Below are 25202 nucleotides of genomic sequence, written 5' to 3' on the forward strand. Positions count from 1 at the left end.
TCACAGGTTCTTTATAAAATGGACAATAGTGTTCAAAATTTTTAAGGAGCAGGGGAAACAAAAGTACTTTTTATCAAAGGTGGAGAGGACTCCATGAAAACCATCTTCAATGTGGTGCCAGCTCACTGGTACTCCCTGGTCCTCTAACCTCTTCTTATACAACAGTGCATCATCCCGTAGGACATCAAACTCACAGCTTATCAGCAGGGTTTCAGGGAGTTGGGCAATGATGTCATTGTCAGCAATTAGGGGTGAATTCACTGTCCATAAGAGTTGTTTATTTTCATGGTAGGCATCCTCATTAAAAGGGCCAAGTGACATGTATTGGTAACCTTTCTCTTTGAACTTCTTGGGTATGTTGTCCACATTCAGCCTTTCCTTAGACTTCTCCCGCATCTCAGGGGGCAGATGGGCACCATTCAGGATAGCGGTTTTCCAAGATGGCTGGATATCAAAATATTGGAATATACAGGAAATGGCAAAGTTCTGGGTGAGGAATAGAACATTTTTGTTCTGTTGATAGGAAGGCAGCTGGAAATTAAATCCCTGGAGATAGGGATAGATCAGAATCTGAGCTCGTATCTTGGGGAGATCTGGTTGGGTCATAAGGGTTTGGCAAATAGAAGCCACAAGGGTCCCTCCACAACTATCTCCACAGAGGATGACACGAAAAGGATCTACACCATAGGTTTCCAGGGTTCTCAGAAAGTGGATGGAAGCAGCCATGCAGTCATTCAATCCAGAAGGGTACCGGTGCTCAGGAGCCAAGCGGTAACTAAAGAAGAGTGAAAGAACATGCCTTATGACTGGGACAAAGGATTAAGGGGTCAAGAAGTCAGTTTAATTGGTGTTATGATGCCACCTTTTTCATTTTTAGTTTTCAGCATTCAATTCCACAAGATTTTGAGTTACAAATTTTCTCCCCATTTTGTCCCTCACCCCACCCCAAGATGGCATGCATTCTCAATACCCTTTCCCCTAATCTTCCTTCCCTTCTATCACCAACCCCTTTTCTTGTTCCCTTCTCCTTCTATTTTCCTGTAGGGTAGGATAGATTTCTATACCCCATTGCCTGAATATCTTATTTCCCAGTTGCATCTGAAAACAATTTTTTAAAATTTATTTTTAAAACTTTAGGTTCCAAATTCTCTCCCTTCCTCCCTCCCCATCCACCCTCATTGAGAAGGCAAGCAACTTGGTACAGGTTATACATGTGTAGTCATGCAAAACACTTTCATAGTAGTCATGTTGTGAAAAACTAAATATATCTCCCTTCATCTTATCCTGCCCCCTGTTTATTCTATTCTGTCTTTTGATCCTGTCCCTCCTCAGAATGTTTGCTTCTGATTACCCCCTCCCCCAATCTGCCCTCCCCTCTATCTTCCCCCTGATTTTATCCCATTCCCCCCTATTTTCCTATAGGGAATGACAGATTTTCCCTTTTCCTACAGGGAACGATAGATTTCTCCCTTTTTCCTTCTCCCAGTATAATCCCTTCTCATCCCTTAATTTTATTTTTTAGATATCACCCCTTCTTCTTCAACTCAACCCTGTACTCTCTCTCTCTCTCTCTCTATATATATATATATAGAGAGAGAGAGAGAGATATGTGTGTGTGTGTAAATATATATATATATACATATATATATGTATATACACATATAATTTTTTCCCTCCAACTCCCTTAATACTGACAAAGGTCTCATGAGTTAGAAATATCTTTCCATGTGGGAACGTTAACAGTTCAACTTTAATAAGTCCCTTATGATTTGTCTTTCCTGTTTACATCTTCATGCTTGTCTTCAGTCCTGTATCTGAAAGTTGAATTTTCTATTCAGCTCTGGTCTTTTCATCAAGAATGCTTGAAAGTCCTCTATTTCACTTAATGTCTATTTTTTTGCCTGAAGGATTATACTCAGTTCTGCTGGGTAGGTGACTCTTGGCTGTAATCCTATCTCCTTTGCCCTCTGGAATATTATATTCCAAGCCCTCTGGTCCCTTAATGTAGAAGCTGCTAAATCTTGTGTTATCATGATTATGTTTCTACAATACTTGAATTGTTTCTTTCTGGCTGCTTGCAATATTTTCTCCTTGACCTGGGAACTCTGGCATTTGGCTACAATATTCCTAGGAGTTTTCTTTGGGGATCTCTTTTAGGAGGTGATCAGTGTATTCTTTCAATTTCTATTTTACCCTCTGGTTCTAGAATATCAGGGCAGTTTTCCTTGATAATTTCTTGGAAGGTGATGTCTAGGCTCTATTTTTGATCATGACTTTCAGATAGTACAATAAATTTTAAATTTTCTCTCCTGTATCTATTTTCCAGGTCAGTTGTTTTCCCAATGAGAAATTTCACATTGTCTTCTATTTTTGTCATTCTTTTGGTTTTGTTTTACCATGTCTTGATTTCTCATGAAGTCATTAGCTTCCATCTGCTCCATTCTAATTTTTGAGGAAGTATTTTCTTCAGTGAGCTTTTGGACTATCTTTTCCATTTGGCCAATTCTGCTTTTTAAGGCATTCATCTCCTCATTGGCTTTTTGGACTTCTTTTCCCATTTGGGTTAGTCTATTTTTTAAGGTGTTATTTTCTTAAGCATTTTTTTTGGGTCTCCTTTAGCAAGCTGTTGACTTGTTTTTCATGATTTTCTTGCATCTCTTTCATTTCTCTTCCAAGTTTTTCCTCTGTTTCTCTTACTTGCTTCTCAAAATCTTTTTTGAGCTCTTCCATGGCCTGGGAACAATTCATATTTTTCTTGGAGGCTTTGAATGTAGGAACTTTGACTTTGTTGTCTTCTTCTGGTTGTATGTTTTGATCTTCTTTGTCACCAAAGAAAGATTCTATGGTCTGACTTTTTTTGTGATGTTTGCTCATGTTCCCAGTCAATTACTTGAGTTTTAAACTGTTTGTTAAGGTAGGGGTCTGTTTCCAGTGTGGAGAATGTACTCTCCTAAGCTTTGGGGGTTTTGTGTAGCTGTTTTCAGAGATACTTCTAGGGACCTGTAAATTCTCCATTCTTCCAAGTTAGAATGATCAAGGGTAAGGTGTTTACTCCTTTCCTGGTCTGGGCTGTGGTCTATGAGTGACCACAAGCATTCTTTTCTGCCTTGGAACTGTGAGGAGGATTCCCTCTTTACCACCACCACAACCTCCACCATGCCAGCACTCCTTCTTGTCCCAGGACCGCCATCTAGCACTTCGACCCAGATCCAAGCACGAGCAAAGTAAGAGATTCCTGCCTCAGCACCAGCAAAGAGATCCCTGCAATCCCCCTCTGATCAGCCACTCGATCTCCACTCTGTCTGTGGGCCAAGAGCTTTGGAAGCAGCCACCACCCCAGGGCTGTGCCGGGACTGGCACTTGGACAGAGCTTCTCTCTCACTGCAGTCACAGATCTTTCCTACTGACCTTCTAAGTTGTCTTTTGTGTTTGTGGGTTGAGAAGTCTGGAAACCGGCACAGCTCCCCTTGATTCAATCCCCTGAGGACTGCTCCAGATTCACTGAGACCTGGTCTTTGCCTGCGTGGCCCATGCTGAACTGCTCTCCTCTCCCAGCCCAGTACAATAGACCTTTCCAATCAACTATCCAGGTTGTCTTGGGCTGGAAATTTGTTTCACTCCGTCTTTTTGTGGGTTCTGCTGCTCTAGAATTTGTTTAGAGCCATTTTTGACAGGTATTTGGAGTAGTTTGGGGGAAAGCTCATGCAAATCACTGCTTTTACTCTGCCATCTTGGCTCCACCTGACCTCCCATTCCTGATGCCACCTTTAAATATTTTTGTCTGCTTTAGAATTATAGGATGTGAGAGCTGAATGTACCTCAGAAACCATCTAATCCAAGGGCTCTTAATTTTGTTTCCATGGAGTAACATGGATAGATTTCAGAGAATCTCTGAACTTGAATGGGGAAAATCACATCTTTATTTTTACTAACCTCTAACTGAAATTTGGCATTTCCTTGAATTATTTTTAAAATATTATTTAGAGAAAGGAACTATAGGCCTCAACAGACTGCCAAAGGGGTTCATGATGCAAAAAAGATCAAGAATCCCTGATCTAGTCCAACCACCTCATTTTGCTGAACTCCATAGAGTTGGTGTTAGGGTTTGTGTTTGAATCTTGTCTTTGCTACTTGCTACTTTATGGGACCTTGGGCAAGTCATTTAATTTCTCTAGGATATGATTTCTATATCTGTAAAATGCAGGGGGTTGGATTTGATGATTCTAATGTGGCACTGTGCTAGTCATTAGGAATAGAAAGATAAAAATCAAACAGGTCTTGACCTTGAGAACCTCACAATCTAGGTGGTGGAGTGGGAGATGTTTGTATGTGAAAGAGTAAGCAGAGGGCCCAGAAAGGGAAGTGACTTGTCTGAGGACCAAGAACCAAGAGGTAGACAAACTTGGATTGAGCCAGTTCTTCTTTGAAGTCCAGTGCTCTTTCCATTAGACCACACTACCCAATCTCTTTAACTAGAACCTTGAAGCAAGGCAATAGCTGATTAAAAAATAAGGTATGCAAAGGAACTCCCTGGCCCTTGGTAAAAAATTCAATAGCTGATATGAAAATGGGAAAATGAAAAAGAACAAAATGAAAAATAGCCTCCTTTTGCCTAGAAAGTATCTCTGTCATAACCGAGGAGGATTTAATTATAAGAGTTACCATGCAGCTGTTTTCCTTTTTTTTTTTCTTTTGAGAAAGGAAGAGAAGTTATGAGGGCAAGGATGATGGATTAATGTCATACTCCATCTGGCACATAGTAGGCACATAATGCGTTCTGACCATATATGTCTGGTAACAACATAATCAAATAGCAGATTCAATTTGAGGAGAGTGAATAAACTCTGAATTTTCCAACCTAAAATTAAGGATGTTTGGTAAATACCATGTCTCTCCTTTCAGTGACAGTCTCCTTTTCACCCCAAACTACCAACAGATATTTTGACCCTGGAGAAAGGAGGCTAATTACTACAAGTCTACCTTCTCTACTGAAAAAAAAATACTAGAGTCTTGCCTTCATGTAGCTCATTTAATGTAGAGAAATCAAAGCTTATTCAAAGTATGATCTCCTATGTCATTAAGCCAAGAACTGAGTGACCAAGCTTCTGTCTCCAACCTCCTGTTTCCCCTCCTCACAGGAAATAAAGTCTCTCTTGGAGAAGGGTGGGGGAAGAAGAAGCTAGAAATGTCTACTCTGCCTCCCTTTGAGCCATACAATAACACCCCCATACCACCTATCTGTGACAGTCCTCACCACACACTTGTTCTTTGAGGAAGATTGAGCATCAATAGCATCCCATTAGGAACAGGTATAGCATTAGGCAAAATTGTTAGGTAAGCAAACTGAACTTCTCTTTGAGCACCTACTTAACTAGGTTGTGTGTGAGCATCAGGTGAGATGATGAGCTTAGATTACTTTGAGCTAAATACATGTTTACTTGTTGCTTTTATAGGATGTTTCTCTGTTCCTCTTCCCTCTGGCACCAAAATTAAACAATAAATGAATTTAAAGCAACTAATGAGAGTTTAAGTTAAATAGCATAGCTAAATTTTAGTCTTTTGTCTGCCTAGAAGTGGTTGTTCATAATAATAACTGTCATTTATATATCACTTTAAGGTTCACAAATTGCTTTACATATGTCCCCTCCTTTGATTCTTACTACAACTTTGTGAGACAGGTGCTACTACAGTCCCCATTTTATATTTGAGGAAATTGAAGCTGGAAATCTGGGGAAGTAGAATGAGTTCATAAGAGAGACCAGTTGAGCTCCTTTATTTTACCCACATCTCGTCCCATTGTGTTGTCATTTTGGTGTGTGGGAATGTTCACAGACATCTGTTGGACCAAAGTTGTGACTTGTGCCCCAAAGGGAGCCCGCGCACAGCAGGCACAAGAATTGGGGAAGCAAGTGTGAAGCGGCTATGTTCTAGAGGTAGCCCATGCTACCAATCTGAATAGAACTGCAGAGAGCAAAATATGGTCCATGAATGTAATGCAATATTATCGGAATGAGGACCCTGAAAGTTAAAGAAACATGGTGAAGGTTTCTGTGAACTGACGTAGAGCAAAGAAAGCAAGACCAAATTGCACAATTGCAAGTGCTGTCTTAGACCATTTTGCTTATTATTTTAAATATTAAGGTAATATGAGGAGGAGTGTTTATCAGGAAGTGACTGATATATCAAAATGAAATGTACCAAATAAATAAAGTGCAAGACCTCAAAAATATAGTAAATTGTACCAGCTAAAAATATTCCCAGTTTTCCAATTATAGAGAAGGTTGCCCTTTAGGTATTATATTTGGAACCTATAAAGTATCTCTGTGTTTTCTTAGGTCTCCCCTTATCAAGTTTATTTACTCATTATGAGGGGTTCTTAACCATTTTTGTGTCACAGATCCCTTTAATAGTCTGATGAAGCCTGTGACCCTCTTCTTAGAATATTTTTAAATTCATAAGGTAAAATACATTGAATTACAAAGGAACCTAATTAAAAATACAGTTATAAAAAAAAAAGTTCATGAATCCTAGGTTAAGAAACCTTGATCTAGAAAAAAGGGATTCTCCCTCTTTGATTACTCTGGCCCTCCTCTCTTCTCTCTCCATTTCCCAAACAACCTACCTACATGACCACTTCTTTCCTTGTTACTCATTTTTTCCCTTACTCACCCAACTGACAGAACCACTGAATCAGTGTCCCTGGACAAGTAGCAGCATAGACTATTGTAGGCATCTGGAAGATAAAGAGTTTTCATTAATTGTCTGGAGCTAGCTTATCTCTCCTCCCCACTGCTGTTTCTCCCACAGTTCTCATCCTGCACCCCCAGGTATAGAACAGGTACTAAGTGATGTGTAGAACATTTGTAATAGACGTATTTAACTCAACCTCATGAGTCTGTTTCACCTTGTTGTGTAATCTCTCTCTTGATAGTTTCATCCCTTTGTATAATTCACTTTTTCTTTCTTGTTTCTTTAAAATGATATTTTCTGGCTGGCTATGCCTACATGATCCCAGAATATCCAGATAAAACATAATCAGTCTTAGGTAATTAATTATTTTTAAGTATAACTGATTGTGTGGCCTCTGTGGAAAAAAGAAAATCCATTCATTGATTTAACTAAGTTTTTTTTTTCTTACCAAACTTTAGGTTGTAAGGCATTAAAGGGAAGATTGTGGTTTCTTCATCATACTCAGAAGATTGTGCACCCCAACACATGATGAAAGAAACACATCTCAAAGCTAGGCTACTTTTGCCCTTTTGGAAATGCTAGCCTCTCAGCCACTTGGCCAAGGCAAGTAATAATTTCAGACTGCTAATGCTGTCTGGTTACTCTCCCTATGGCTTCCATGGAGGAAGGTGGGCTTAGGCAAATGTAGAGGGCATAAATGGGAGACATTCACGGTTATAAATTTATATGAAGGGACTTATACAAGCCCCCTTCTATGAAATGTGGGAATAAATTAAATTATCTCTAAGGTCCCTTCTAGCTCTAAATCTTATTAGAATGGGGTAATTTTTAAAATGAAAAGATTAGTGCAGATGATTCTTAAGGTCTTTTCCAACCCCATGAGTCTCAGACAGAAGAGAGAGAGAGAGAGAGAGAGAGAGAGAGAGAGAGAGAGAGAGAGAGAGAGAGAGAGAGAGAGTGATTGAGTACAAGAGTGACATGGTCAGACCTGCATTTTATTCAGATCCCTTTGGCAGCTATATGGAGGATGGAAGGATGGAGCTATATGGAGAGGGGAGAAGCTTGAGGCAGGAAAACCAAGTAGGATTCAATAGTCTTGGCAAGACATATTGAGAGCCTAAAGTAGAATAGTGTCAGTGTCAATAGAGAGAAGTTCTAAGAGATGTGAAGATAGAATCCAAGATTTGGTAACTGGTTAGATTGGATATGGGGAGGGTGTAGGGTGAGGGAAAATCAGAAGTCAAAGATGAAGTTGTGATGGTGGTGCCCTCCACAGTAAAAGGGAAAGTTTGAAAGAGGGGTGTGTTTGTGGGGGGAAATAATGTAATATCTATGAAAAATATCACAGATCATTCATTCCTGCTCTTCCTGTGGGGGGGGGGGGGGAAGATCTCTTACTAACTAGTCACTGCCCTCAAGTGCAGAACCTGTCCTCTGAAAGGGCCTCCAGAGGCCTTGAAATGATCTTGGGATAAGGAGAAGGCAGAATTTTTCCCTATGGCACCTGCACAAATTCTGTGGGCAGTGGCTAGTTTAGGTTTTTACTGCCCTGACATATCAATGACAGTCTCAGAAGAGGAGTTTGGGAACTTTAGAAGCAAAGAGTGAAGTTATACCACCACTAGGTCTATAGATCTAGGAGGTCAAAGAAAAAGGAAAAGGACCTATGTGTACAAAAACATTCATAGCAGCTCTTTTTATGGTGCAAACAATTGGTAAATGAAGGGAGGCCATCAGTTGGGGAATGGCTGAACAAGTTGTGGTATATGACTGTGATGGAATACTATTGTGCTGTAAGAAATAATGAAGGGAATGGTTTTAGAGAAATCTAGGAAGACTTGTATGAACTGATTCAAAGTGAAGTGAGCAGAACCAGGAGATTATGAAACACAGAAACAGCGATATTAAACAGTGATCAACTGTGAATTACTTAGCTATTCTAAGCAATACAATGGTCCAAGACAATTCCAAAGGACCTATAACGAAGAAAACCATCCACCTCCATAGAAAGAACTGTTGGAGTCTGAATGCAGATTGAAGGATATTTTTTCAAACTTTTTCATTCTTAGGGTTTTTTTTTTGGTGTGTTTTCTTTTTCAACACGGCTAATGTGGAAATGTTTTGCATGATTATTTAGGTATTTTGTTTGTTGTTCACTTGTGACCAACTCTTTGTGACCCCATGGACCATAGCACACCAGACCTTTCTATCCTCTTGAAGTTTGTCAAGGTTCATTTTCATTTTTTCCATGACAGTATCTATCTGTCTTATCCTCTGACATCCCCTTTTCCTTTTGCCTTCAATCTTTCCCAATCTCAGGGTCTTTTCCAGTGATCCTGGTCTTCTCATTTCATGACATAGTATTTAAGCTTCAGCTTCAGCATTTAATCTTCCAGTGAATAGTTTTAATTAATTTCTTTAAGTATTGACTGATTTGATCTCCTTGTCCAAGGAACTCTCAAAAGTTTTCTCCAGCACCATGGTTCAAAAGTATTGATTCTGCAGTGCTTAGCTCTCCTTATGCTCCAGTTGTCACAGTCATACATTACTACCAGGAAAACCATAGCTTTGACTATATGGAACTTTGTTGGCAAAATGTGTAGACTTTTGCCAGCAGATGTATAATCTGTATTAAATTGCTTGCCTTCTCAAGGAGGGGTCAGGGGAAGGAGGGAGGGAAAGAATTTCTAACTCAAAGTTTTTTAAAAATGTGAAAATTTTTGTTTATATGTAATTAAAAAAACAACATTATAAAAGCAAAGAGAGAAAGCAGAGTGTTGGGGAATAAGGATAGGTTTGCTTGTATTGGAGCCAAGCACATTTGGCTAACAAAGTTATTGAAGACAGGTGAGATGCCACCTGTCTTCCAGCTTTGTAAGTGATTGATCACACACTTCTTTTGTTTGTTTGTTTGTTATTGTTTAGGTCTGACTTTATTTATGTGAAAAGTCTTTTTTTCCCCACTTAACAGTATTTTATTTTTTCCAATTACATGCAAAGATAGTTTTCAGAGTTCACTTTTTCAAGATTTTGAGTTCCAAATTTTTTTCTCCCTCCCTTTCCTTCTCCCTCCCTAAGACGGCATGCAATCTGATGTAGGCTATACATGTACAATCATATTAAACATATTTCCACATTAGTCGTGTTGTGAAAGAAGAATCAAAACAAAAAGGGGAAACCATGAGAAAGAAAAAAAAAGAAAATAGTATGCTTCAATCTGCATTCAGACTTCATAGTTCTTTCTCTGAATGTGGACAGCATTTTCCATCATGAGTCCCTTGGAATTGTCTTAGATCATTGTGTTGCTATGAACAGATAAGTCTATCAAAGTTGGTCATTGCACAATGTTGCTGTTTCTGTGTACAAGTTTTTCCAGGTTCTACTCACTTTACTCAGTATCAGTTCATGTCTTTCCATGTTTTTGTAAAACCCACCTACTCATCATTTGTTATAACACAATAGTATTCCACTACATTCATATATCACAACTTATTCAGCCATTCCCCAGTTGATGGGCATCTCCTCAATTTTCCAATTCTTTTCCACCACAAAAAGAGCTGCTATAAATTTTTTGTATATGTGGGTCCTTTTCCCTTTTTTATGATCTCTTTGGGGTACAGACCTAGTAGTGGCATTGCTGTATCAAAGGGTATGTAGTTTGGTTGTCCTTTGGGCGTAGTTCCAAATTGCTCTCCGGAATGGTTGGATCAGTTCACAACTCCACCAGCTATGCATTAGTGTTGTTCCAATTTTCCTACATGTTCTGCAACATTTCTCATTTAACTTTTTTGTCATATTAGTCAATGTTTTAATTGGCATTTCTCTAATCATTAAAATCACATACTTCTTATGGTCAGTCCACAGAACCTTAGGAGACAGGGAATGGAGCCAGGCTCCCACTTTGGAAACCCTTGATGTATAGAATATTTCAGACCTTGGGACTAAATCAGCTGCTCCTATCATGTAGGAGTGTCCCCTAATTATTAGAAAATGTCTTTTTTTGGTGGGATAGAAGAGGTAGTATCTTATGAATGACCCTAAGCTAAGACCCTAAGACAGATCACTGTCTTGTCATATCAGAGGGGCTTCCATAGTTCAACGAAATTATGATCTACGCTGTGCATGGACAAGTCATAGTAGATAAAAGGTGATCCACTGGAGAAGGCAATGGCAAACCATTCCATTATCTTTGCCAAGAAAACCCAATAGACAATATCAAAATGACAAAAGATATGACAACAGAAGTTGAGTCCCTCAGGTTGAAAAGAAAGTGTCCAACACTACTGGGAAAGTATAAAGCACAACCTCAAGTAGCTCCAGTACTAATGAAATGGCTGGGCCAAAGTTAAAAGGAAGCTCTGCTGTAGATGTGTCTGGTGATGAAAGGAATGTTCAATGATATAAAGATCAGTACTGCATAGTCACCTGGACTGTAAGATCTACGAACCAAGGTAAGCTAGATGTGGTCAAACAGGAGATGGAAAGATTAAACATTGACATCTTGGGTATCAGTGAACTTAAATGATGGGAATGGGTGAATTTAATTCAGGTGATCATTACACATATTAAGTACTGTGGATAAGAATCCCTTAGAAGAAATGGAATAGCCCTCATAGTCAATAAAAGAGTGAGAAAAGCAGTACTGGGTATAATCTCAAAAATGATAGAATGATATCTGTGCAAATCAAAGGCAAACCATTCAATATCACAGTAATAAAAGTCTACAATCCATTGATGCTAAAGCCAAACTGAATCAGTTCTATGAAGACCTACAATATCTAGACAATAGTAAAAAAAAAAAAAAAGACATCATATTCATCATAGAGGATTGGAATGGTAAGGTAAGAAATCAAAAGATAATCAGAATAACAGGCAAGTTTGGCCTTACAGTATAAAATAAAGCAAGACAGACTAAAGATTTTGTGAAGATAACACTCTTTCTCAACAACCGAAAAGGTAATTCTACACATGGATATCACCAGATGATAATATCAAAATTAGATTGGAGAAGCTCTATACAGTCAGTTAAAAAAAAAGACCTGGCAATATATGGGACTTGCAAAAAATAAAATGCAGACGTCAAAAAAAAAACTTCCTAACAATTAGAGCCATCCAGAACTGGAATGGACTGCCTTAGGAAACACTGGGCTCCTCTTCAGTGGAGGTCTTAATGAAAAGGGTGAGACTCATTGGGTGTGTTGTGGCAGGGATTTGGAGGCGGGGCAGGAAGGGAATGAGTTGGGCTAGATGACTGCTGAGGCCCCTTCCAACTCGTCTGCAAATCTGGATACTCCAAGGTAGGGACCATGATGGTTATCTATTATGGCTTTAGCATCACTAGTCAACAGTGTTTGGCATTCCCTTGGGTTAAGTCCCTTCTATACAATTAAGATGGAGCATCAGTTCCTGTTGATTTTTAATAAGACACATATATAACTCAAAAAAGAAAGACCTGGAGCTGACTGTATTTCAAATCATGAGCTTTCCTTGCAAAATTCAGACTTAAAGTGTATAAAGTGGGGAAAACCATCAGACCATGTAAGTATGACCTAAATAACATCCCTTTTGAATATGAAATAGAAGTGAGGAATAGATTGAAGAGATTAGATCTGGTAGATAGAATGCCTGAAGAACTGTGGACAGAGGTTCAAAGAGAAAAGAAGAGTAAAAAAGTAAAATTGCTATCTGATAAAGCTTTGCAAATAGCTGAGGAAAGAAAGAAAACAAAAGGTAAGGAAGAAAGGGAAAGATATACACAGCTGAATGCAGAATTCCAGAGAACAGCAAGGAGAGATAAGAAGGTTCTCTTAAATGAGCAAAGCAAAGAGATAGAAGAAAGCAATAGAATGGGAAAGACAAGAGATCTCTTCAAGGAAATTAGAGACAATAAGGGAACATTTCATGCAGAGATGGGCATGATAAAATACGAAAATGGTAGGGACTTAATAGAAGCAGAGGTGAGTAAGAAAAGGTGGTGAGAATATACAGAAAGACTGTACAAGAAAGATCTTAACATCACTGATAACCACAAAGGTGTGGTTATTGATCTAGAGCCAGACATCCTAGAGAAGGATGTCAAGTGGGCCTTAGGAAGCAATGCTAAGGATAAGGTTAGTGGAGGTGATGTCATTCCAGCTAAGCTATTTAAAATCCTAAATGGTGATGCTATTAAAGTGCTGCACTCAATATGCCAGCAAATTTGGAAAATGCAACTGTTGCTACTGGAATGACTGAAGGCAAAAGGAAAAGGCAATGGAACAGGATGAGATGAATAGATAGTGTCATGGAAGCAATGAACATGAGCTTGGACAGAATTCAGAAGATAGTAGACAAGAAAGGCCTAGTGTGCCATGGTCCATGGGATCATGAAGAGTCAGATATGACTGAATGACTGAGCAACAGCAACAAATCTCAAGTGACACTGGGGGTGTGGGGGTACAGGGTAGAATCAAGAAAAGCATCCTGCAGATGGTAGGACTTTAAGTCTTGAAGGAACCAGGGAAACTGAGAAATGGAGGTTAGAAGTGAGAGCATTCCAGGTATGAGGACAGACATTAAGGATTAGTTAGATCAATCTGATATTAAATCTAGTGTTTTCCCTAAAACTTTTCTTTTTGGTTTTAAAAAGCATTAGCCTTTTTTTTTTTCCAAGTACAGGCATTTATTGAAATTGACGCCTGTCAGGAAGTAGGTTCCAAAAGGAATCAGCAACTTAGTAAGACAAGACAGCAACTTAGTAGGACAAGTCAGGCAATTTTATAGTGTAACGATGCTGATTATATAACAGAAATGATGAACATTAAAAAGGCAGGAGAGGTTTGTCAAGGAATTAGGTAACGGGAAAGGGGGCCCACCCTCAGTGGAACTACATATGCGATTACCCACAACGCATACAGAAAAACCCATGACCATGGGGCAGGTATGTATGATAATGATATTATAACAAGCCTCTCTATACATCATAAGTTCACCTAAAAGACAGCTTTTGCTGTTACTGCACAGGTGCCTACTTAGGAAAAGTGCCTTCTATTGTTTTGGGGTCCACATCCTGCTCAGGCATCCTGGTGGTGCTGCTTTCTGACTGGCTGACTATTGTGGTCCTGTCTGAAATGAGAAGGATGTGTTTGTGGTTGAGTGCATAGACACACCTGCTGTTTGTGTGGGAAATATGAGGTATGGGTCTGGGAGCAGTGACTCGCTAGAGACAATGCCTGGGATCCCATCACATGGACACACTCACTGTTTCTGTGAGAAATATGAGTTCAAGGACACACTTGTTGCTCTAGTGAGCAGTGAGGCATATATGAGGAACTTAGGATATTGACTTGGGGGGGTAGTGGCTAGGGGCAGTGGCTATATTGAGTCTAGGGGCCTGTGGTGTGGTCAAAGTCAGAGTGCGTGGTTAAATCAGGACATGCCTGCTGTTCAGTGGAGCCCATAAGGAAGTTAGAATATTGGGTTGGCAGCAGCTTTATTAGGATTCCATCCATCTTTCCCAAGCAAATCCCAAGTGGGATCAAGAAGAGTCGCACATAACGGAAACAAACAGCCCCAGCATTTAGCACAGTGCCTGGTACATAGCAAGTACTAAATAAATGTTTGTCGACTGACAGACTAAGCACTGAGAATACAAAGAAAGACAAAAACAATACAAAACAAAAGCAAAAAAATCCCATGTCTCTTTTCTAGGAGCTCCCAGTCTACAAAAGATATACAAGATAAATTGGGGGTAGTCTTTCTTTGTTTCTTTTTTAGTTTATAAATTTATTTATTTTTAGTTTTCAACATTTACTTCCACAAGATTTTGAGTTCCAAATTTTCACCCCATCTTGCCCCTCCCCCCACCCCAAGAGGGCATGCATTCTGAATACCCTTTCCCCTAGTGTGCCTTTCTTTCTTCCCTGCCCCCTTCTATTTTCCTGTAGGGCAGGATAGATTTCTGCACCCCATTTCCTCCATTTCTTATTTCCAAGTTGCATGTGAAAACATATTTTTAAACACGTGTTTTTAAAACTTTGGGTTCCAAATTTTCCCCCTTCCTCCCTCCCCACCCACCCTCATTGAAAAGGCAAATAACTAAATATAGGTTATACATGTGCAGTTATGCAAAACACTTCCATAGTAGACATGCTGTGAAAAACTAACTCTATTTCCCTTAATCTTATCCTGCCCCCCCATTTATTCTATTCTTTCTTTTGACCCTGTCCCTCCTCAGAAGTATTTGCTTCTGATTACCCCCTTTCCCAATCTGCCCTCTTCTCTAGCATCCCCCTACTCTCTTGTCCCCTTCCCCCTGCCAATTTTCCTGTAGGGTAAGACAGATTTCCATACCCAATTGAGTGTGTATGTTATTCCCTCCTTAAGTCAAGTCCTATGAGAACAAGATTCACTCATTCCCTCTCACCTTCCCCCGTTTCCCCTCCACTGTAAGAGCCTTTTCTTTTCTGTTTTTCTTTGTGAGATAATTTACCCCATTCTACCTCTCCTTTTCTCCTTCTCCTAGTATAATCCTCTCACCCCTTAATTTTATTCTCCAGATATGACCCTTTCATTTTAAACTGTGCCCTCTATCTATCTATCTATCTATCTATCTATCTATCTATACATATATATATAATTTTTTCCCTCCAACTACCCTAATACTGACAAAGGTCTCATGAGTTACAAATATCATCTTTCCACGCAGGAATGTAAACAGTTCAATTTTTTTATTTTTTATTTTTAGGCAATTGGGGTTAAGTGACTTGCCCAGGGTCACACAGCTAGTAAGTGTCAAGGGTTAGATCTGAGGCTGGATTTGAACTCCGGTCCTCCTGACCTCAGTGCCAGTGCTCTATCCACTGCGCCACCTAGTTGCCCCACATAAACAGTTCAACCTTAATAAGTCTCTTATGATTTCTCTTTCCTGTTTACCTCTTCATGTTCCACTTGAGTCTTGTATTTGAAAGTCAAATTTTCTATTCAACTCTGGTCTTTTCATCAAGAATGCTTGAAAGTCCTCTTTTTCACTGAATGACCATTTTTTTCCCCTGAAGGATTATACTCAGTTTTGCTGGGTAGGTGATTCTTGGTTGTAATCCTATCTCCTTTGCCCTCTGGAATATTATATTCCAAGCCCTCTGGTCCCTTAATGTAGAAGCTGCTAAATCTTGTGTTATCCTGTTTGTGTTTCCACAATACTTGAATTGTTTCTTTCTGGCTGCTTGCAATATTTTCTCCTTGACCTGGGAATTCTGGAATTTGGCTACAATATTTCTAGAAGTTTTCCTTCGGGGATCTCTTTCAGGATGAGATCAGTGGATTCTTTCCATTTCTATTTTGCCCTCTGGTTCTAAAATATCAGGGCAGTTTTCTTTCATAATTTCTTGAAAGATGATGTCTAGGCTCTTTTTTTTGATCATGTCTTTCAGATAGTCTAATAAATTTAAAATTCTCTCTCCTGGATTTATTTTCCAGATCAGTTGTTTTTCCAATGAGATATTTCACATTGTTTTCTATTTTCCATTCTTTTGGATTTGTTTTTCAGTGTGTTGATTTCTCATAAAGTCACTAGCTTTTAATTGCTCCATTCTAATTTTTAAGGAAGTATTTTCTTCAGTAATCTTTTGAACTTCCTTTTCCATTTGGCCAATTTTGCTTTTTAGGGCATTCTTCTCCTCATTGGCTTTTTGGACCTCTTTTGCCATTTGGGTTAGGCTATTTTTTAAGGTGTTATTTTCTTCAGTATTTTTTTGGGTCTCCTTTAGCAAGCTGTTGACTTGTTTTTCATGATTTTCTTGCATCACTCTCAGTTTTTCCTCTACTTGTCTTACTTGCTTCTCAAAATCCCTTTTGAGCTCTTCGAAGGCCTGGGACTGATTCATATTTTTCTTGGAGGCTTTGGATGTAGGAGCTTTGGCTTTGTTGTCGTCTTCTGGTTGTATGTTTTGATCTTCTTTGTCACCAAAGTAAGATAATATAGTCTGACTCTTTTTGTGCTGCTTACTCATGATCCCAGCCAATTATTTGAGTTTTAAACTCTTTGTTAAGGTAAGTGTCTGCTTCCAATGTGGAAAATGTACTGTCCCAAGCTTTAGGGGTTTGTGCAGCTGTTTTCAGAGATACTTCTAGGGACCTGTAAATTTTCAGTTCTTCCAAGGTGATATGATAAGGGGTGAGGTGTTTCCTCTCCACAGCCACAACAAGCTCCACCATGCCAGCATTCCTCCTCACCCCAGCTGCCCCTCAGAGCTATGACCCAGATCCAAGCACCGTTAAAGCAAGAATTTCCTGGCTCAGCACTGGCAAAGAGATCCCTTCAATTCCCCCTCTGATCAGCCACTCCATTCCTCCTCAGTCTGTGGGCCAGAAGCTCAGGAGGCAGTTGCTTCCCCGGGGGACATACTCAGGACTTGCAGCTGAGACCTAGCTTCTCTCTCACTGCAATCACAGACTTTTCCCACTGACCTTCTAAGTTGTCTTTGGTGTTGTGAGTTGAGAAGTCTGGAAACCGCCACAGCTGCCTGCAATTCAGTCCTCTGAGGCCTGCTCCAGGGTCGCTGGGGCCCGCGCACCCATGCCAAACTGTGCTCCTGTCCCAGCCCGGCACGATATAACTTTCTGATCAACCATCCAGGTTGTCTTGGGCTGGAAATTTGTTTCACTCTGTCTTTTTTTGGGTTCTGCTGCTTTAGAATTTGTTTAGAGCCATTTTTTTACAAGTATTTGGACAGGTTTGGGGGAGAGCTCAAACAAGTCACTGCTTTCACGCCACCATCTTGGCTCCACCCCCAACATTAGCCTTTTTCAGGCACCCTTTATATGACCACCTGAAGGAAGTTCCAATTTAACACTTCCCATAGCATCAGCATAAAGTGTAACCAGGATAAAGAAGCAATGCCTAATTGGGGATGGGGAACCTCTGTCCTTGAGGCCACATGGCATCAAGGACACAGGTTCCCTACCCCTGGATCTTATCCTTTAAAAGGCCAAAGAAAATTTGATCTTACCCAGGCTCCCAATTATCATGCCACCTCCATGGAAGAAGATAATTCCTTTCCGGAGGCTTGTAGACATTGCCTTTGGCTGATACAATCTCACAGGTATCCTCCCAAAGAATAGGTTCTTTACCATCAGCTTTGGGTCCTTCTTGACTGGGATTCTTTGCATTAAAAAGCGGACAAATTTTGGCATTGAACAGATTCCCAGCTTCTCACAAATCTTCCCCTGTTAGAAGAAGGAGGAAATCAGTTAATAGATTGTGTCTTCAGGCGTTGCTGAATCATTCTGAACAGTTGTAATCACAGTTGATTCTGCTGGTTCTGATTCTGTGATGTCATCTTTGTACATGTTTGAAGCTATTTTTCTAGTATTAGTGACTGCATTTCACAGATTCATCCACACTCCCTCACTCTGTTCCTTACTTAACAAATATCACACATTTGCCAAATAGTTAGCCAGGGTGTAGTTGGGAGAAGAGAGGAATAGTTATATTTCTCTTCTTGTTACATATCTTTCATTGAAATTTCATTATAAAAACTAATTATTTTAATTGTTCAAAGGAAACTGCAATGCTAATTACTTGAAATTAACAGTGGTGAAAATACACTGGATTAGGACTTTGGCTGACAGAATTAGAATCACTTCTTAGGAGTACCCCTAGAATCCTGATGGGCAGATGCATCTTGTTCTGGAGGACCTGACTCATTCATATGAGCAAGGGTTGGGATAAGGATACCTAGGGTTAATATAGACTACATGTGAGGCCTCATTTGGGATAAAATCATTCCCTTCACATTTGTGGAGATCCCCTGAAGAAATTCTTTATCTTAGACTTTCATTTTCAGATAACTTAGCTTTGGAGATCCACTAAAGAAAACTTGGCAAACTTTTTTTCACTCTCTTTAACCTATAATTGTACAAATCTCCCTCTCTCTCCCTCTCTCTCTCTCTCTCTCTCTTTTTCTCTCTTTCTGTCTCTGTCTTTCTTTCTTTTTTAGATGTGTTTTTCCTTTGAAAACCATAACAGTTTCTTTCAAGGTAACTTTTGCATTTTTTGAATGTTTGAGTATTGATAGCTGCTATGTTAGAGAATCTTTGAAAAGTTGAGATTCCATGGCCTTAGAATGCTAATTCCAGCTAACACATGTTTGTGTATTCCTTCTGCTTTTAAATAGACCTAGAATGTTTGCTATTTTGTGAGATCGTTAAGGATTGCCAGTCTGTGAAGACTGTTGGACTAGAAATCCTGAATAATCACACCTAAATGCTTAATCCCTCTTCCAGGGCTAGGTGACAGCTAGGTGGCTATGGGTAGTGCTGGGCCTGGAGGTAGGAGGTCCTGAGATCTAATTTGAGTGCTTAGCATGAGGCCTGGCACATTGATAGGTTCTTCATAAATTCTCTTTCCTTCCTTTTCTTGGCAGCTTCTCCCTTTTGGGGGCCTATGTTATATTGTTCTCTTTAGATACTAACTGAGACAACTTGTGCTATTATTGAGTTTGGAATTCTAATAGTTTTGCCCTTAGAGTGCCAGGAATCTCTTGGGGGAAATTTCTGGTGTCCTTTGATATAGGGACCCAGAGGAAATTGATCTGGACTTCAGATCATTTATGTCAGAAATCCCTGGGACCATTTTGGTGTGCTCTGTGGAGAAAAGGATACCTAGAAATTTTGTCCAGATTCCAGATAGAATGACTTAGGCATTAAAGGAATCATAGAAGAGTTTTCACCCAGGATAGTTTAGTTTCTCATCTGAAGGAAAAGGGGTGACTTCCAGGCAATCCTAGGTGAGTAGAGTTGTTCTAATATCACTGTAGGGACTAAAAGCTTTGCTTCTGAGATGGAATGCTTGAATTTATTTTCTTCAACTTAATCAGTGATTAAACCCACTCTGTGAGGATGGGTCCAAAGGTGAAGAGATATGGGGGAGCCTCAGAAAAAGAAGGAAAGGTTGAAAGTGCCCCAGCCACTGGGGACCCAGAACCTGATTGTAAGCACAACAGATTGCAATCTGTTTGATTTCCTGCCTGAGGGTGAGGGGTGATTTCCAGTGGACTCCAGGTCTTAAATACTATCAGGGAGCTCCACAGGGTGACCGATGGACCAGATTTACTTCGGAGATGAAAAACTGATTTTTTCTTTTTCTTTTATTTATTGTTTGGGTTGGGGAAAACCATTTTGTACATCAATATAAGTATTTGTTAAATGGTAAGCAAGAAGTAATCTTTGGTAAACTTTGTAAAATGTTGTTTGTTGAATCTGCACAACTGTATTTGGAAACATTTGTGATTTTCCCTTGTACGTACATAAGCTAATGAACTAGCACTTAATATTGATAATGGATCGATAATGAAATATTGCTATATATCTTAGATCACAGGCTTATATAGAGCTGAAAAGAAGGACCGTATAGAGATCATCCAGCCAGCCCTGCCTTCTTTTCAAGATGAGGAAACTAACACTGAGTGAGTGAAGTAATTTGTATACTGATGCATAAAGGAACAGAGCAGAATTCTAAGTCCTTTTCTCTGATTCAAAATCTAGAACTCTTTCCACTACAGCACCTTTCCCCTTATTCACATGTTAACATGTATTAATTTGGGTCCAGTGGCAAGATATAGATCAGGACTACTAGAAATGGCCCCTGATGCAGTGGGAAGCCTTGGCCTTTTTGAGCTAATGTCTTTCCTGGGTCTCAGTTTGTCTGAGGCAATGGCCATTTGTTGATTAAGGCAAGATAAGAATGAGGCAAGAAATGGCCTCTTTTACCTAGCCAAAAAAATAAAATCAATCTGGAAGGGGAAGATCCTCAGGGTTTCTGGCCAAAACAGAAACAATTGCTATTTACACTCACTTTGAGCCATCAGAATCCAAACAATGACCAAGTGAAGCTCAGACTGCAACCTATTTTTGGCCTATCAATGAGAGCCAGAGTGATTTGGGTTGAAGGCATGGTCCTTAAAAAAAGAAATCTAGCCTGTAAACCCCAAGATGTCTTGCTAGGTTTCAGTGATGAAAATGTATATCCCTTTGGGCAGAGGTGAACCCACAGGGCTCTGGAGGAGCGAATGACTCTGGTGACTGCACCTGCAAGTCATGACATCCCCTTCCTGATGTCATGGTCTTCGAGAATGAAGGACAAACAGCAACCTGTGAGTAGTAGAAGCTGCCCCACTGGGAACGAAGGTTGTTGTTGTTTGTCCACATTATACCTTTCTCTTATTCCTATCCATTCTGTTTCACTGTCTCCAGGGTAAATTGGACCTCATCATCATTTTCCCTATGGCCTTGCAAGGGGCATTTGGGAATAATGTTGATTTCACTATGGTTGATACTACAGAGAGGCTTTCCCTTGGGTATGAGGAGGATGTCTCAAGAAAAAGCCAATTTTCAAAGTGAGGACAACATTCTTTTCTTAAAAATAATCAACTGGCCCACATTAGAGAAGGACATAGACCTTTGACCAGAGTCAAAAAGTACTTTAGACATCCCATCCATGATACTGAGATTAATGCTTAGGAAATCAATATGTTGAAAAAAACAAATTATTCCACCACGAACTGTATATAAATGCATGGGGAAAAAACTGGGGGCAGAAACGGGTAGAAATGATTAAGTGGGACTTCCTGATGTAGACCTTTAACTGCTAACTTACAACAAGAGGGAAAGGAGGCAGCATGTGCCAGGCAAGGCACTATCACTACCATCTCCCTTCATATCTCTGCAGAAAATAGCCCACAACCTCAAACCAGAGAGAAATGAGAATAGCAGTGCCCCATACCACCAGGTCAGCTTCTAGGCCACCCCCACAGCCATTATCTGGGGAGGTAACTCCTTTGCAAAGGGGTCCAGTTGTCCCCACCAACTGCCACCTATGAGGCAGAAAGGCAGTGACAGCAGGGAGCATCAACAGGTAAGTCACCTTGACTATCACCTCCCCTCTGACCCTGAAGGAGAGAGCCTAGGACCCTGAACCCAGGAGCCTTAGGAAAGACAGTGCTTCCCAGACTCCTGGTCCTGCTTCCAACCTGGGCCCTTGCAACCAGCATTGGGCAGAGAAATCCCTGTGGAGAAAGGGCCTACCTTCTTCACAACTACCAATGCCAGCTACCAAGCAACTGCCAAGTTGCCCTGGGAGTGGCAGTACCTCCAGAGAGTGTCTCTCTGCCCAAGACCTCTGGGAGTGGTGATACCTCCTTGACCACAGGTACTGCTTTCACCCCATTCCTCAAGGCCATCATCCTGGGAAGAAACCCCTAGGGAAACACAGCCTGGTAACTCCTCCTGCAGGTGCCGCAGTTGCAGCTACTGAAAACTCAGAAAAGAAAGTTCTTCCACCAAAGTCCTTGGTTCTGTCACATGGTTCAACATCAGGAGCTGATGTGACTTAAACAGGAAATTACATGTTACTATGTGCTTGGCCACTGTACCCTAAGGGCTATGGGACCTTTCCATATGACCTGCCACTGAAACCTTCCATATATGATGTCCTCCTATTAGAACGTGAGCTCCCTGAGAATCGAGGCTGTCTTTTCTACTTGTACCCCAAGTGTTTAGCACAGTTCTTTGTACATAGTAAGTGTTTAATAAGTGCTTTTTCAATCTTTCAATCACCATTGGACCCTGCCTTGCCCTTACTTATTAATAAGGCTCAAGTACAGCTGTTAATCTCTCTTTCAACCCCAATAGTTATGCATTCCACCCAATGTGAGGGGGCACTCTGAGGTAACTCCAGACCTCTCCCCTAGCTCTCCCCCTTTTGTTTATGGTGAAAGAGTTTATATGGTTTTACCTACTCAGATTCTTGGCTCTTGATGCCCTCACCCACTAAAAAACAACCTCACTTTCCATACTTACTGCATTTTGAAGCCATTTGCTTATAAAAATATAATATTATTTCATATAATTCTTTAATGTAATAATAGAAGAAAATAGAATGAAACCAGATATGTTCAGTTCTGAGTAAAGACTGCATGCCTGCAGACCAGGCAGCCAAAAACAAAACAAAAAATCCTCCTTTGGTCAACAGGCAAACCAAAACCCCAGGAGCTGAGATAAACAGTTCAGGTGTTCAGATATGGACCTCACCCTTGTCCTCAGGAGAGCCAGGGCCACAACTTATTCCTTCCCCTGGTCACTCTTACAGTTCATGTCAGTGAGATCACAGAACTATCTGAGTACCAAGTGTTATCTCATTTGATCCTCACAACAATTGTCTAAGATTGGCACCATTATTATTCCCATTTTACAGATTCGGAGGTTCAGAGAGGTTAAGGGACTTGTCCAGAGACACATAGCTAAAAAGTATCTGAGATAAGATTTGAACCCCTGGCTCTCTGATCTCAAGTCCAGTGCTGTAGATACTGTGTAATGCTACTTCTCTAGAAGGGAACGGTACGAGCAGGTTATTCTTGGCAATACCACAGCCATTGATTGAGCTCTTACTTTATTCAGAAGAATTTGACCCCTAAATCCTTGGACCCCCCCAAATTCTACTATTAGGCATGTAACCCAAGGAGGTCATTGTGTATAAAAGTCCTTATACACAAAAATAAACGATAACTAACTTCCTGAAACCCTTCCTCATCAGAAAATGCAAAGCATTCCAAACATAGCAGCCTGAAGACTGTGTGTTACCCAAGGCCCCAGTCTCCTCCAAAAAGGCCCTTTCCTAGCTGAGGGTCTGCTATATCACTTAGCTTCTGCTTTCTCCATCTCCCTCCCACTTAACCCACATTCACCCACCCCTTAGCAGGGCCTGAGGGGCAAAGGGGTGACACTCACACAATTTATCACCAGTAGAAAGATGCAGTGTAGGATGCGGAGCTTCATTGTGTGGCCAATGGCAGCAGGAACGTCTGTAGTAAAAAAATGTTCATAGATCACCCCTAGTTCAATTCCCAGGCTAAAGATACACGCTGCCAGGAGGAGGAAGGAGAGCGAGATCATCGTGCTGCTTTGCCGGATAGTGAGACTGAGAGGGAGCTTCTCTTTGGAACTTCTTTGACAGATGACCTGGTGCCTTTTCAGGTTCCTCCCCTTGCTTCTCCACCTTTATCGTTTCCTATAGGCAATAGCTTTGCCAAGTCCCCAAGATTCGTTTCCCTTGAATGAATTAGACCGGGATGACGTGATTGATTGAGTCAGTTAATAAACATTTATTAAGAATTTAATTACTTACTCAATACCAGGCCCTGGGCTAAGCCCTGGGGATTCAAAGAAAGGTATAAGACAGTTCCTGCACTCAAAAGCTCCTTGGCGAATGAGGGGGATAACATACAAACAAGTACAAACAAGACAGAGACAGGATAAATTGGAGATAATTTATAGAGGAATGGCGCAAGAATAGAAGGGATTCTTGTAGAAGTTAAGAGTTTTATCTGGAATTTGAAGGAAGCCAGGAGGCAGAGAATTCAAAAAATGAGGGACAGCCAAGTGAAATCAGAATCCTAAGTGCAGTCCAGCTTCTCCTGGATCAGAGTCTGTCAGGGAACGTTAACCCCAAAGTGAAGAATCCATCAGGTCACCCTTTGCACACAGGAGGGAAGGCTACAAAGTCTTATTTTTCTCTAAATCTTGGGCCAGTCATGAGATCTAGAATTACAAACCTAGAACCCCCAGGAAGTATCAAGTCTAGTCTCTCACTGTATGTAGTCTCTGTTTTTAAAAAATAAATAAAATTTTTGTTGATGTTTTCTGTTTCTTACAGTACCACAATCTCCCACATATTCTTCCCTCTCTTCCTCCTAAGAGCCATCCCATGTGATAAATAGGTTTGCTTTTTTTGCGTTTGTGGAGAGGAAAAATAAAGTTAGCACAACTAATCAATATATTGGAAAGTCTGGAAACATATGCAATGTGTAACACCTGTGGACCTCCTAACTCCATGAAGGGATAGGTTGGGAGGTGTCTTCTCTTATCTCTTTGAGTCCTGCTTGATCTCTATAATTTTGTTACATGTACATTTAGCTTTTTGATGTGTCATTATTCTTTGTTTTTACATTGTAGTAGTTATGATCTATACTGTTTTCTTGCCTGTTCTTCAGTCTGCATCAGTTTATATAGATCTTTCCATGCTTCTCTGTATTCATGTGCATCATTTCTTACAGCACAGCAATATTCCATTACGTTTATGTACCACAATTTGTTTAGCCATTCCTCAATTGATGAGTGTCTACCTTGTTTCCAATTCTTAGTATCACAAAAAGTGCTGTCATAAATATTTTGGAATATATAAGGACTTTCTTCTTATTAATGGCTTCCTGCCTTGGGGTATGAGCCCAATAATGGAGTCTTTGGTTCAAAGGCCATGGCCATTTTAGTCACTCTATTTTAATAATTCCAAATTGCTTTCAAAAATGGTTGTACCATTACATAGCTCTACCAGCAACGTGTTTATGAGCCTATCTTCTGACAACCCCTCCAACACTGATCGTTACTATTTTTGCTGAGTTGAAAGGTGTGAGATAAGATATCAGAGTTGTTTTGATTTGCATTTCTCTCCTATTGTTGACTTGGAGCATTTTTCTTGT

At 40.2% G+C, this 25202-nt stretch overlaps 1 protein-coding gene across 1 annotated transcript; it reads right to left on the reverse strand.

Moving 5' to 3' along the window:
* Positions 1 to 23619, reverse strand: LOC114029426 (arylacetamide deacetylase-like 4). Its single transcript, XM_027843855.1, has 4 exons — positions 23455 to 23619; positions 17679 to 17895; positions 6670 to 6733; positions 1 to 775 (listed from the first exon to the last, which is right to left on the reverse strand). The coding sequence occupies exons 1-4, from the start codon at positions 23617 to 23619 to the stop codon at positions 1 to 3; spliced, it is 1221 nt and encodes a 406-aa protein (XP_027699656.1).
* Between the last annotated feature and the right edge of the window lie 1583 nt (positions 23620 to 25202).

Source organism: Vombatus ursinus, unplaced genomic scaffold (genome assembly GCF_900497805.2).
Source record: "Vombatus ursinus unplaced genomic scaffold, bare-nosed wombat genome assembly UNPS02014932.1, whole genome shotgun sequence".
Lineage (NCBI taxonomy): Eukaryota > Metazoa > Chordata > Mammalia > Diprotodontia > Vombatidae > Vombatus > Vombatus ursinus.

Bases quoted from the DNA above. Each gene is read 5' to 3' on its own strand.
- LOC114029426 (XM_027843855.1), bottom strand. From the start codon at position 23,619: ATGATCTCGCTCTCCTTCCTCCTCCTGGCAGCGTGTATCTTTAGCCTG. The intron at 6,734-17,678 runs GTAAGATCAAAT...TTTATCTTCCAG, and splicing joins CATGATAATTGGGAGCCTGG to ATGCCTACAATAGTCTATGC. The intron at 776-6,669 runs GTGAGTAAGGGA...ACTCTTCTTTAG, and splicing joins TCAGTGGTTCTGTCAGTTGG to TTACCGCTTGGCTCCTGAGC.